This window comes from Dysidea avara, chromosome 6 (assembly GCF_963678975.1).
Source record: "Dysidea avara chromosome 6, odDysAvar1.4, whole genome shotgun sequence".
NCBI lineage: Eukaryota > Metazoa > Porifera > Demospongiae > Dictyoceratida > Dysideidae > Dysidea > Dysidea avara.
Window position 1 is genome coordinate 19067631 of NC_089277.1, and position 14308 is coordinate 19081938.

General features: G+C 36.9%; 1 protein-coding gene across 1 annotated transcript; it reads right to left on the bottom strand.

The window, feature by feature from the left end:
- Positions 1 to 834: 834 nt before the first annotated feature.
- LOC136257731 (uncharacterized) lies at positions 835 to 11652 on the bottom strand. The gene is made up of 2 exons (XM_066051021.1): positions 11521 to 11652; positions 835 to 2864 (listed from the first exon to the last, which is right to left on the bottom strand). Exon 2 carries the CDS (start codon positions 2799 to 2801, stop codon positions 963 to 965), a length of 1839 nt encoding a protein of 612 aa, XP_065907093.1. The 5' UTR covers positions 2802 to 2864; positions 11521 to 11652; the 3' UTR covers positions 835 to 962.
- Between the last annotated feature and the right edge of the window lie 2656 nt (positions 11653 to 14308).

Here is a 14308-nt window from a genome sequence, read left to right on the forward strand (position 1 = left end):
GAACACGTACGATGACAAACCTATAGCTCCTTTTTATCCCAGAATTTACCTTGTATTGTGAAATGATCATGAAATGGAGCACAAAGGAGGAGAAAGGGTACATAATGGTGCTTGCATTGTTCCCTCAGCAAAAGCCACATGTTGGCCAAAAAGATTAATACTTTTAGCAACCATATAGTTACACTTGTCTGAAGCAACAGTAAATCAGTCTACACAAAATCAATGTTTAGTTGTATAAACTTATTGTTGAAGGTATCATATTATTAGTTAAGGTACTGTGAGACTGGTTACAGACCTTTTGTGATCCCTGCCTAGTACTTTATGGTTTCTTGACTGCTCTACTAGAGCATCTTGCAATTGTAGCTCCCCATATACCTCCTCCACTGTATTGCCAATACCCAATAGTACATGATGATGTGTATAAAGTAGCAGTAAAACAGTCATAACAAAAGCAGCTACATGACTGAACAGAAACATGGGGAAATGTGTCTGGAATGTGCACGTGTCATACTTGATCGATTCACATCAAATAATGCTCACAGCTGTATAAACTGTATATATAGATCATTGGTTAACATGGAGAATATTAAGTACCTGAAATTATACTCACATGTAAGCATATCACCAGCTTAGTCTTCATAAAATTACTTAGAAAATTTTATGGCTTATAAGACCAGTAACCCGGTAGTATATAAGCTTGTTTTTGCCATAAAATCTTATAGAAAATTTCACAAGGTTAGCTCAAAGTTACCTATAGCTAATTGTATTTGCAGTAGTTAACTTGAAATCAAGTGAAAAATTATTTCATAAAATTTACATTACAATCATGATGAATTGATTTAATGCTTTTCTTGAAATTGTGAATTATATATAGTCAAAACCTATACCAGTTGCTATGTGCCAATACATAAGATCAAAAAAATAATGTAAAATGATTGCAATGAATGTATTAATATTGTGCTTCACTTGTCCCAAAGTGGTAAAAGATCTGAACCTTGTCCCCTTAAAACTGCATGAACTACATGCTCATAATTATTCAACATGTAGTGACCAGTAGAAAATAATTTTCTGCTGTAAAACATTTTCTTTAGTGAGGCATTAAAATTCTCCACATTGCCATTCACATTATATGCACGCAAGTATAATGTTATCAGTTTGGGAGAGTTCCTAACAAGAGATGTTATGCCTTCAAATGTCAACGATTTTACGCTCATAACTACATGTACCAGTCCACCATGAGCTGAAACTGAGGTCATGAAGTGATCAGGAAGATCAGTGTTCTGTGAATCAATGTATAACTGTTGTAGATTATGGGCTAAGGTTAGTACAGGTAGTGGTAGTGATCTAATAAAGTAAACACAATAGAATACTTTCAGTTCAGTACAGTTATTCATCACAATAGTGGGCAATATATGGCCTGAATAACAATAGTTTAGTAATGGAAAATAGGTTAACAATATATCATCATTGGTAAAATCATTTTCACAATCACAAACATTGTGTAGTTGTATTCCTCTAATAGTCCAACACTTCTGATACAAACAAATCAACCTTTCCTTGTTAGCAGCTTTTGATGTCAAAACACAACACTTCACTCCCAAGTGGGTCAACTTCATGTTGCTCAATATTTCCCACAATCGTGTCTGATTCTCAACATTTGAAACACATATACCAAGTAAGTTTAGTCCTTGTAGGTTGTGACAGTGACTAGCAATAGCCTGTAGACCTTGTAGACTTTCCAAACAATAATAGCAATCTTGCAAGTTCAGTCTCTGAAGATTAGGACAAGCAATAGCTAGTTGTTCCAAGTGACCAGAACAAAGTAAGGAACAACAAGAAAGATTAAAATGAGTAGCACAACTAAGGTTACCAAATCTGACAAAATATGTGGAGTCCATGATCTTGTTCACAAAGTTATTACGAGTTAGATACCTCACCATATACAATGTCCTTCCACCATACTGACAATCAGTCATCAATGCTACATCATTGTCCAATCCCAATATACCAAAGTCACTTAGTTTCACACATGGAGTGGTCAATTGACCAGATCCATCAACCTGTAGTTGAAAATATGGAAGTATTGGAGAAAAGTTTAAAGGTACTTTACTAGATCTTTTGTACACTTTGAAGTTAGCAGTAGTACCAGTACAAATGGTGGTAAGTTGAATAGCATAGTCGACTAACTTTTCAGTGCCGAAAAAATCTGTTGGAACAATAACATTAAAACTTGGAGGCCTGAATTGTGATTCCCTCCAATGCTTAAACAACTCTAGAGATAGATCATAATGATAATTATTTGAAATTATTGTGAGTTCTCTCAAATGACCAGTACTAAGAAATAATTGTTTAATGTCACTATCATCGTCTACCCAAAGTTCTAATTCTAGTGTTTGTAGACATCCCATATGATGTATTGTCATTCTTAGTTGCTCAGGATCTAACTTGGTTGATGGTAGACTAAGATGTTGTACATTACTACAATACTGCAGCATCTCTATCAGTCTTGTTGATGCTACTCTACTGTAAGGAAAGGATAACATTATGACATGTTGTCCACACATCTTCAACACCTTCTTCACACTACATTCCTCACTACTGTCATAATAAGGCCACACAAACTCCCTCCACAATGATGGTGTTCCTTCAATCACACACCTCAACAATCTTGAAACATATCTCAGTTTTACTCTGTCATGTAGTGAAGATAAAAATGAGATGATGTAAACTAACAACTCGGTAGGAAGCGTTAACAGGTTGACAAGAGATTCCTCACGAGATTTGTCTTGATCTTGATCCATCAAGTTGTTTGATGACACTAGTTAGTGTCCAGTTCAACTAAAGCTTATGAGGTAGTTCCACTCCTGTACAATGTCAAACCAACTATAATCTCCTATTTATATCCCTCATGATGCTGATTATGAAAATACAAGAATGTGTACAGGTACACTTATGCTATCCTGGTAAGCCAACTAACATATTCAGCTTATAGGCTAATTTGAGGAAAATTGGGGAAGCCTAAGATTTCGCTGGGTGTAGCATGAAATTTTGCTGGGCAAAAGGGCTCGTACACTGTATGTCTCTACTGTCAATAATTGATTTTCTGCAGTTGAGAGATGGTCACTCCTGCCAGTATTACAAAGCAGTTGTACTGCACCCTTCTATACCGGGGTGCCGGGTGTGGTTACCAAAATGTAAACACAGCTTAGATGAGTATGTAGGTAAGAAAAGTACAGGATTGATTGATAAACTCACTGTACTCGGCAAAGCCGTTCTTCCATACTGTATAACATTACAAAACACAAACTCACAGCAATACTACTAAGCTACACACAACACATAAAAACTACATTTCAACCATAGTAAAAATAACAGTTCAGGACAAGTCATATAGGTACTAAATGGATATGGGATAAACTACTACCAATATTAATTGGACTAGAGCAGTAAGGGGGGTATCATAAAACCTGGAAGGGCACCAATCGGGTACACGCCAAGTTATAATTTATCCTAATTCATTTGTACTCCAATTCCAATATAGCATTGTTAGACCTATACACATTACAGAGTAAGCATGTTAAAAATTGTTTACATTGAGAATTTCTATTTAGTGTACACAGCAAGGACATGTTACATAATTGCTATGATTGGAGCCAGAAAGTCAGACTTAAGAAAACTAGACCCACTGTTACTAAACTACAACAAGAAAATACTGTATTAGGCCTAAAATGATTGGGGAGAAGTAATCCTACGTGACACTGACCAGGTTTTTAGCAACAACGTGGTGGGCATTACAAAGAACTTTGTGCGGATGGTTTTTGGTTCACCTAAGGAAGTTCATGTGTAATATTTACAAGTATGCAAAAAATTGAAATTTTCAATTAGAGTAAGGACCATAGCACATCAACAAAAAGTACTGAACAAGCTTAAATCACATATATTAAATCACAGTTAAACAATAAGAAGTGTTTCATCTCTACTGTGCACAAGATACCATAATGGAAATGCATAGTAGGGATATATGTGATACTTTTTAATGTTTTACTGTGATTTAATATCGTGCACTACTCTAATTGTTTCAGTACTTTTTATCAATGTGCTATGGTCCCTACTCTAGTTGAAAATTCCAAATGCTTGTGTAATTGTTTGTTAACTTTTCTTTTTGTAAAATTATTATGACTGGTGGACCCACTATGTTCATCCTGTTACACAGCATTACGAATCAAGAACTGTTTGAAAAGCACCTCTGCAATCAATATACTCACTATGAAAAATACAGATGATTTCTGTTACAAAGGGAAGCCATCACACACTACCACAAAATTAACACCTTTCGCTGTCAGCAAAGATGAATGGGACACAAAGGAGGACACTGGTAAGTCCATGAAGAATGCATTGTGCATACTGTGGTATGCCAAAAGGCATGTGGCCTGCTGAAGTGACATCGAACAGTAAAAAAAATCAAGCCCATAGCCTTAGCCGTTATCGAGTTATGCTTATCTGAAGGCATCAGTCAGTTACTTAGTCAGTCAGTCTGTCACTAGAAAATTCCATTTAATAATTGAAAAAAAAATTCATAACAACTTGTTGACAGGTCCATCTGAAGGCTTGTTTGGGCTTAAACAATACTGCTTCATCATCGTCATGGAAAAGTGAGGCTGGTTTTTGGGTGATGTTTTTCATGGGCCATGCCCAAACCTTTGTGGTCCCTACTATACAGTACTATCATACAGTACTTTCGTATATCTGCATTGGAACTAGAGCTGTCTACAAGTAATTTATGCCAGTACACCAATTAGGTGTAAGCACCAGCCTATTTTTATCTATTATACAATGCTGCAGCTGCAGTGCTGAAAAATTCAACCCATTATGCTCATAATAATGCTCAAATTTATGCCTTACGCCTGTTTCCCATGTTTTGCCTTTTCTGAATGGACAGTTATATGGTGGCTAGCATGGAATTGCTTAAATTATAGTAAAATTAATATTGTTGCAAATGAGTCTTGATCTATTTGATTGCTTTATGCATTATGTGTACTTTAATAAAGCAGTCGTGTCGAATGACTACCTATCTATTCTAATAGAGTTACCGACTATTGTATTTGAATAGATTGATATTAATACAGTAGGCTGAATGCATTTCACAGCTAGGCAATTAAAGATTTGTACTGTTCTGCCTATATAATGATGCTAGCATTATGCTTCAAAGCACTATTACCAGTTAATAGCTGCGCCTCGTATGGTGGCCACTCCACAGCCTAGAATTATTGTCATAAGAGCTGCCCTTGGATAAGAGCTGCGGCTTGTATTTGAATACACTGGTAACTGATGCAAGTGTTGAAAAGACACATTTGAAGCAGAAACCGGACAAAAGAATTGTTATAAGCCAGAGAAGTTTAAAGGAATGATAGTATATTAAAGGATGATTAAACAAAATCGGTCACTTGTGAATTCGTGTAAACACTACTGGCTGCTGTCACACAAGTCCATAGTACCTGCCTTCATATAGTAGCTGTCTTCGCATAGTAGCTGCAGGATTGTCCTTGCTGAAAGTTATAGTAGCCACGTTATTAACCGGTCAAATATGGTATGCTAACATAAAAGAGAGGCTGGTGCCTAATGAGATGTTAGTACCACCAAACAGGCATGAGGCTATTCAATATAGTAGAGCGGCATAGTGTGATAGTTGTGCACTTTTTGATACAGTTATGAAACCTTCCATATATGTTGTACTCCTTGTGACATCCTTTTTTGGATATAGAGCCATATTTGACCTTTGGTGGCCTTTACAGCCATTTTTGTATTGAAAATTTCATCGTTTTGTCTTTATCTCATCATTTTACACAATTTCAAATTAAAGGTGTTGCTAAAACGAACTACTCGGCTTTTATTTGAAGTCAATAGGTGATTGTATTCCAAAGTTATGATCATTTATATTAACCATGAAATTCTATGAACTTGCCCATTAGTAATTTACACACCAAGGGCAAAGAATTTATGACTTACAAAAATGATCATAACTTTGTAGTGGAATGGGATACAAACTTCAAACAGAAGTCAATATAGTTCTTAGATCAACACCTTTAATTTGATACACTGTTTTAACAGTGTAAAATAATGCCTCAGGGAGATAAAGTCAAAAATGATTAATTTTCAGTGAAAAAATGGCTCTAAAGGTCACCAAAGGTCAAATCTGTGATGGCTCTATATCAAAAAAACATATGTGACAAGGAGCACAATGTGTGTGGAAAGTTTCATAATTGTATCACAAAGCGCATGAACTGCCCATTTTTTGGTGCTATGCCGCTCTACTAATATGCTCACAAAATTGCACAATATGCTTTTGGGAAGCTATGCAATGCTCAAAAAATCACCTAGCTATTATGGCTTTTGAGAATGATAATTATTCCCTAGCTGTCTTTGGTCAATTGTATTGCTAGTTTATTGGAATATTAGACCATTTACATTTGATATTTTAGCTTCAACAGTAGTCTTAGCTGGTTGCTGAGCACCTTGGCATGAGGCAAGTAATCCTGAAGTTTTAAACTTTCTGTAGCTACATATATATTAGAAAATGGTATGCATAATATGCTTTGATCTTTGGAGGATAATGAGGTCTTTAAAATCCACTAAGATACCTGCTGGCAGGTTCTTAAAATGGTTAGAGACCTGCTAGCAGAAAGACCTCAAGCATCACAAATCTCACTTTCGATCATTGATTTGCAATGCTCCCTCCTAGCATATTCAGGCTGATAGCCTGCAATGGACGACCAGTCACCCAGGCCAACATGTAGTTAACTACTCTATTCATTTTATAGGCATGCCTACAACAATTCGATTATGGAATCTAACGTTTTATGTATGTTTGTTACGATGAACGGAGAAGCCCAGAAATATCACGGAAATTCTGTTTAGTGCCCATCTGTTTCTAGAGTGTTTTAAGGCTGTTTTTGTCTTTTATTGAACAATGGATGGACTTTACTAAAGACCTAAATGGGTAAGCTTCCTTGTAGAAACGTTATTTTTTGCTACATGTAATGTGGGTGGGATCCATATTCGAAACCATGCCGGCTGTTCTTTGTACTACTGTGGTGCCACTGAATTATTAATAAGGCACAACTTGTTCCCATCGTATAAATCCACACAAGCTGCTTTTTGACACACGTGTTCTTTATACTAGGGCTAAAACGAATATTCTAAATGAAAGAGAACAAATATTTTTAGTAAAGAACGAATAATCGAATATTCTATATTTGGTGTAATACTGAAATACAGTGTAGCTATGTGTGTTATTTTTTTATTATTTGTAATGAATTGTAAAATTTTGATATCTTAAAACCTCAGTAGGTGGATTTTGAAATGAAGTAGAAGTGTCAGATGATGTAGCTACTAGAGGTGTACTGATAAGGATTTTTCAGTTGTATCAATATCCAATTAATCTGTACCTAAAAGAACTGATACTGATTATATACTGATTAAATTATTGTAGCTATATTCTGTATGGTGTAAATCAAATAGAATTACAGGTGTAGCTACTGCATGATGTATATTCTAATGATTTGTAGCATTGAGAAAACAGAAGTGATGTAGCTTTGCTATATTGTACAACTACCTATGGTGGTGTGGCCTCTATTACACAACCCAGACAATTAGGCACCACAAATATTTTAATACATGCTCCCTTGTCCAGATTACTCTGTGTTTTGATTAGTTATGAAGATGGCTGTTATACACAGATGATCAGTTTGGTTTTCCTGTGGTACATTTTTGTTCTTAAAGTGTAACAGTTCTGGGTAAGAATATTTTAACACCAATAGCAGTACTTACACGCGTAGTCATATGGATTCTCATAACTTAGCATTTTATGGAATAGTATAGAGAGGCTTTCCATTTGTTTGTAGTGAGCCAAAAGGCTTTTTATAGCTAGTACTCATATTTGCCATACAAACTAATCGGTTCACAGAACGTTTGTGCCATTATTAATACGGAAGGCATATCGGCAACCGCCGACCTGATCACCCTCGCGATCAAGATCCGATTTATCGGTACATCTCTAGTGCAGTGTCGCAGTTGTAGATACTGACAAAGATTCCAAGTCATTACTAGTGTCCGCCATCTTTACTGTAATTTCGAAGTTTCGAATTATAATGATCGTTTCAAACGAATTCGAATCAAATACGAATTCGAATATTCGGTATATTCGTTTTAGCCCTACTTTATACTGTTGTGAGCACTGGCTACTGCTAACCTGAGTGACCTTATCGATCATTGCCATTCCAGCTGTGTTGGATCCAAGTCTACGGCTTGTGAACTTGTGAAAGGAAGCAGTGCGAGCTTCGATTTTTTTTCAGCACTTCGACAAAAGCACATTCAGTCTTCCGTGATTATTACATTTCCGGTGTGATGATGTCAGTACGACATATAACCCAATCCCACAATGACTCCACCTATATGCCCATATAAAATGCTGATATATTTTCTAAGTCGGTTACCATGCCCTCGGATCTTCGTGGATTTTAAAAACCGAGCGAAGCAAGGTTTTTAAAATCCGCGAAGATTCTCGTGCTAGGTCTCTAACCTACACTTAGAAAATGGTATGCATAGATGCTTTGATCTTTGGGAGACAATGAGGTCTTTAAAATCCACTAACAGACCTGCCAGCAAGTCACTAAAATGGTTAGAGACCTGCTAGCAGAAAAGACTCCAAGCATTGTAAATCTCACTTTCGATCATTGATTTGCTTTGCTCTCCCAAGCATATTACAGGCTAATGGCCTATAGTAGTGAGTGAAATCACCCACACCAACACAAGTTATACCACTCCATTTGTTTTATAAGCATTCCTAAAGCAATTCGATTATGGGAGGTACCATTAAATGTTGTACCTACATTTTTCAGGATGAACAGAGATTGAAGTCCAGTAAAACACAGAAAATTCTGTTTATTGCCCATATGCTTTCTAGAGTGCTTTAAGCATGTTTCGTCTTCAATAAGCAATTTACCAGATACCTAGATGGGTAGACTGAAATAGGGATTAAATGTCCACTAGTATATCTGTAGGTGTAGGTTTTTAGCACTGCTGTATAACATAATAAAAAGTTATGAGTTATATCAACAAGCTTAAGTTAATATTAGGAATTTCGGTGGCCTCAGCCCCAGTGGCAATCCCCAATCTTTGCATAAGGATCCTCCCAAATATATTTGGGGTCTCTTCAATGGCGGATCCAGGATGGGGCATTTGGGGCAAATGCCCCCCCTCACCTTGTGGAGGAACCAGGCATACTTCTGATTAAAATACTAACCTTTATGTCAGGCCAAGATCAGTTTATCTCATGAAAATATGCACATTTATTACAAATTCACCTGAAACCAAAGTGAAGCAAAGTCAAACTAACTGTGATATTGTCACCCAGCACCTTCGTGCGTGCTAAGCGCATCTAAAAATAATTATTGTATTGATGTTGTTTAAGACATTCAGAGCCTTTTTAAGACTTCACAACCATCTGCAAAGGCCAAAATGGCAAAATCAATAGTGAGACACTACTAAGAGGTAATTATTTGCTGCTTCAAAACTGCAGCAACTAACGAGAATCTGGCTCTCCCCAACCACCTACAGCTTAGCCTGTTTGTGCCCGTCCCCTTGCCAGCTTCTGGATCTGTCCCTACTCTTGCTTGCTGGTGTTATCATGACCATCATCTAGTACATGTACCTCTACTTCTGAATCACTGTCAGACATTTCTTAGTTTGGAAATTAATTGAATGAGTTAAATATAAAACTATGTAAAGTATGGTGTGTGTGTTGTGTGTGTGTATGTGTATGTGAAAGAAAAGTGTTCTCACTCTGGATTTAACTATCCGTCCGAGTGTGAAGGTATATGACTGACACATATAATGTATTAGCCATATATAGAAAAGAACAGTCTTAATTACTCAGTCACAATGCATTTCTGACTTCAACGTCTTTCATCAGGTGACACATGTTTTTCTTTTCAGAGTTTAGAGACGAAGAACAAAAAGAGAAGGACCGTTGTATGCGTGAGTGGTGTTTGGCCATAAGCAGGTGTGTATTACCCAACTTACATTTTTATTCTTTGTGTAGGGTAGGGAACTATGATGAAATGGACCAAGCAGGATAAAAACTGGTTTAGAAATTAAGAATGGGAAGAAAACAAATGTAGGTCAATAAATTAAAAAGTTTTAATGGGTATAACTTACATGTTGTGGTCTCTTTATATTGTATCAGCTGACAACTTGCTGGGTAAATTTTGTGTATCTGTTGAAGGGAGTGACTACCATTATGCGAAACACTGTAATTTGTTGTAGCTTAACGGAATTATACATATAACATACCATTTACTGGGTAAATGGCTATAGTAAGCTTACTGTGTTAATGAAAGATACAGTTGCAACTAGTGCTATGTAGTGAGGTGAACTAGCTGTAGAACTGCATCAGGAATGATTTGCATAAGTAATCATATAGTGACCACCTTCTGCACTAGAAACTGTTACAAAGCAACAGGAATTTGAAAATAAACCATGGCAAAAGACTTATCACACTTAGCAATGGTTAGCTAGCAACCATTGCTAAACAATTACATTGTTGCTATGCTATGGGCATCTATCACTATGGCAATACCAGTCATCAATTTAGTTCCGACAGACACCATACTGTTAGAGTAACAGTGCAATTACAGAAACTACCAGTGCAATTTACAGTAGGATTAATAGCACTCCTACTTTTGGGGCTAAATGTATGGCAAACCAATTGCAAACCAATTGCAAATCACTATGTGATTACTAAATAAGGAAAAGTAGCTTTTTAATTTGAACCATAGAGTTAAATCTTAATTTAACAAATTGGAAGTGCTAGTGAAGAAGTTTGGCCTATAGGTAGGGCAAGGAAGCAAAGCTCTCTCAAGTGTGTGGGCAATAGTGGGCTCTCGTGATCTGTATTAAATGGAAGTAAACAGCTGTATTGAATGACACAACCTACTAAAAGAAGTTTATTGATACGAATAAACATTTTTAAAGGACCTAGTCACTTAAACAAGACAAAACATTCATTAAGCCAACAAACCACCAACTTAACACCCATACTTGCTTCAACTAGCTAACAACATAACATGTGACACACACACAATTATTTTAGAACACAAGGTTTGCTGCCACCCTTCATAATCTCAGAAGAAGGTTCCACCATTCAATACACACTCATTAGATTGCAAGAGCCCACTATTGTCCACACACGAGAGCTTTGCTTCCTTTCCCTAGGCCAAACTTCCTCACTAGTGCTTCCCATTCGCTAGATGTAATATCAAGATCATAGTAAAATGTCTAATGGTACGTACATTGCTCAATGGTGTAGAAATGAAGCAAAGATATTCTAGCCTCCATTAACAGGGTAATATGATGGGTAACAATATGACTCTTACTACCCAGTAAACTATCCAAGATGGGGGTGGGGCATGATTACCTTAATTAAATACATATACTCACTAGCTGAAACAAAATTAGACTAGCCTTATTATTCTGAGTTTGAGTTGACACTTGTAGTACAGCTGCGTTGGTTAAGTTGCTCAGTCATTCTCCTGTCATGAAATATCCGGTTTGCTCGAGTGAGCGTTAATACGAATCTGGTGGTGTAATTAAGATCCTATCAAGGATGCTATGATAAGATCAACATGGAGCGAGGGATGGAGCAAATGAAGGACCTTGATGTTAAAGAGAAGTCTGCAAGCAATTTAGTAGCTCTTCCTACTGAGTTACTAGTTTACATACTTTCTTTTCTGACTAGGGTTAGTCGAGAGGTGGCCAAAATGCGTTATGTTTCGCGGAAATTTGCGTAGTATTTGTGAGACGCCATCGTTGTGGAGGAACTTTACCTGGTCGCAGTTTGATGTTAGGGAAGAACGTTATGTGAAGAATGTGTTGAAAATGTGTGGGGAACACGTTAGGAGATTGTCATTTTCTCATCACGTGATGCCAACCAAATTGATAGCAATGTTGAAGTGTTGCAGAAATCTTGTAGAGCTCCGTATTCCAACCAGTAAATTAAGTACTGATCAACTGGGAAAAGCTATAGAACCTATGAGGAACCTAGAGAGTCTGGATGTTCTGTGGTATCACGGTGATGACATTAATCCTTTAATTTCGATTGGTGCTAGACTAAAGGAGCTCACAGTCAGAGAAAGGCCTAAAAAACAAACACGTGGTCCTACTCGTTCCTTTTCTTTTGATGTGGCGCTGCAATTATGGATGGACAAGTGGGTAAAAGAAGGATTTCATCCACAAACATTGAATGTTGTTAGTATTGTACACATTCCACCAACAACATTAATAGATTAATGGGTTCGTTCCAATCCTAGTTCACCACCTGGTCAGACTGGCTATCTTAATGTGTATCGAAGCCTCAAGGTTCCTATGGATCTTTATCCTGTATTACCAGAGTTTCAGTTGCAGTTTGGTCAATCGTGTATTCTTCCATATGTGAAAGCCAGCAAATGTGGGCTATTAGGCTTGGAGCAGGATCTATTATTACTGACCAGTTGTACTGATGGTAACAATGTAATATATAGGGCAAGAATGGTCATGTTGAGTAATGTTAATCGTATGAAAAGCGATATGACCAGTCTAACTTTTGTAACCCACTTTGATGCTTCTCTTTGTAAATTACTTCATTCCGGTCATCTTGAACAACTAGCCATGATGTGTCCTAATTTATATCAACTAAACGTAAAAGACAATCGTAGTTGTTTAAAAAGCTTACAAGGGCTCCATGTGATTGCCAGTTGTGGTAAGCTGCGAGGTCTAAATCTGTTAGGAATATCAATTAAGCAGGTTGAGAATCGTCTTCGGTTATGGGAAATATTGGTTGATCTGAGGCTGATCTATCTGGCCATTGAAGTATGTGTTTTGTTACCTTGCGGAGAAGACTATACTAGGCTAACGGTCTTATATCAGAAATGTTCAAACTTGAGAGGGTTAGAATCATATCGTGGAGATTGGACTTGTACTGATTGTAAAGGTTTTGAGCAGTCATCATCATCATCATCATCGCTTCTATCTAACTTTCCATCACTCACCCACTGCTTGACAACAGATGTTCAGCACATTACTCTGGAAGATGTTCTCAGTAGTTGTAGAAATCTCAAATGCCTAAAGTATTCCGACATTCGCTCAACACAGTTACCCCAAAATTGTGCTACCTTGGAGCAGTTATGTATTGACTCCCTAGGAATAGGTATTCCTGACATTTTCATGGACACAATATCTGCTCATGGTGGACTGGTACATGTAGTTTTGTATGTATTTACAGTTACCACTAAAGGTATTGCTAATCTTATTGCGAATTCTCCTAAGCTTGAAACATGTCATATTTACACATTTTTTATTTGTGCCCCAGAAGGTGGTCAACTTAATCTAAGAGATTACACTCCATCTCTAAAAAGGAAATTTTCTAACAGGAAACTGTTTACTTGTGGCAGTTGCTATTTGACACAAGGACAGGGAAAATCATCATTCTTTCATAAACAAAATACTCTAAATGATTTCTTGCTAGAGCGTAACACAGATCTTACTTCATTGCTACCCTGACTGACATTATTATAACTACAATCTCTCTATACTGTTTTGGTATACTATAGCTATTCTATAACTGTAATATGTAAATCGTGCATATAATCGCATTAGCAAATAAAATATGCTGTATAAAGTTCACACATGCTATACGTATATGAAATTGAATGACAGTTATAATTAATGGTGTTTTTGTTACTCACATCAATGCACTTGTGTGCATGACATGCTGGCTGTTCTGGCCACATGACAACCCGCCGTGTGTCTTGATCATGATATTAATTACAATACAGAAAGTCTAAGATGGATTACTGAACAATTACATCAATAAATGGTCCATCGCTGCTCATTGCAATTGTTTTACATTCATTGATGTAGCTATTTACTTTCTTTGATGCAGGGGCGGATCTAGGGGGGGGGCTTTGGGGGCTGAAGCCCCCCCCCCCCCCCCCCCCCTTCATATTTAGGCTTTACTTGATCAATATGCTGAGTATTATAATGAAATTTTGTCTTGGCATAATTACATGATCACTAATAATACAAATACTCATAAAACCACCTTATATAAACATCTTTCCAAGGTATTATTAGTGGATTTATGCTAAAGTTTATGCAACAAGGACCCGGATCAGCATTGGAGGTGTACAAGATCAAGATACTCTAATAGAGCAGTCAGTTAACTACTCTAATAGAACATTCATTGGAAACATGTAGTTGGTTCTGTTTTGGAATT

Excerpts from the sequence above, each read along its gene's own strand:
- LOC136257731 (XM_066051021.1), bottom strand. The coding sequence starts at position 2,801 with ATGGATCAAGATCAAGACAAATCTCGTGAGGAATCTCTTGTCAACCTG.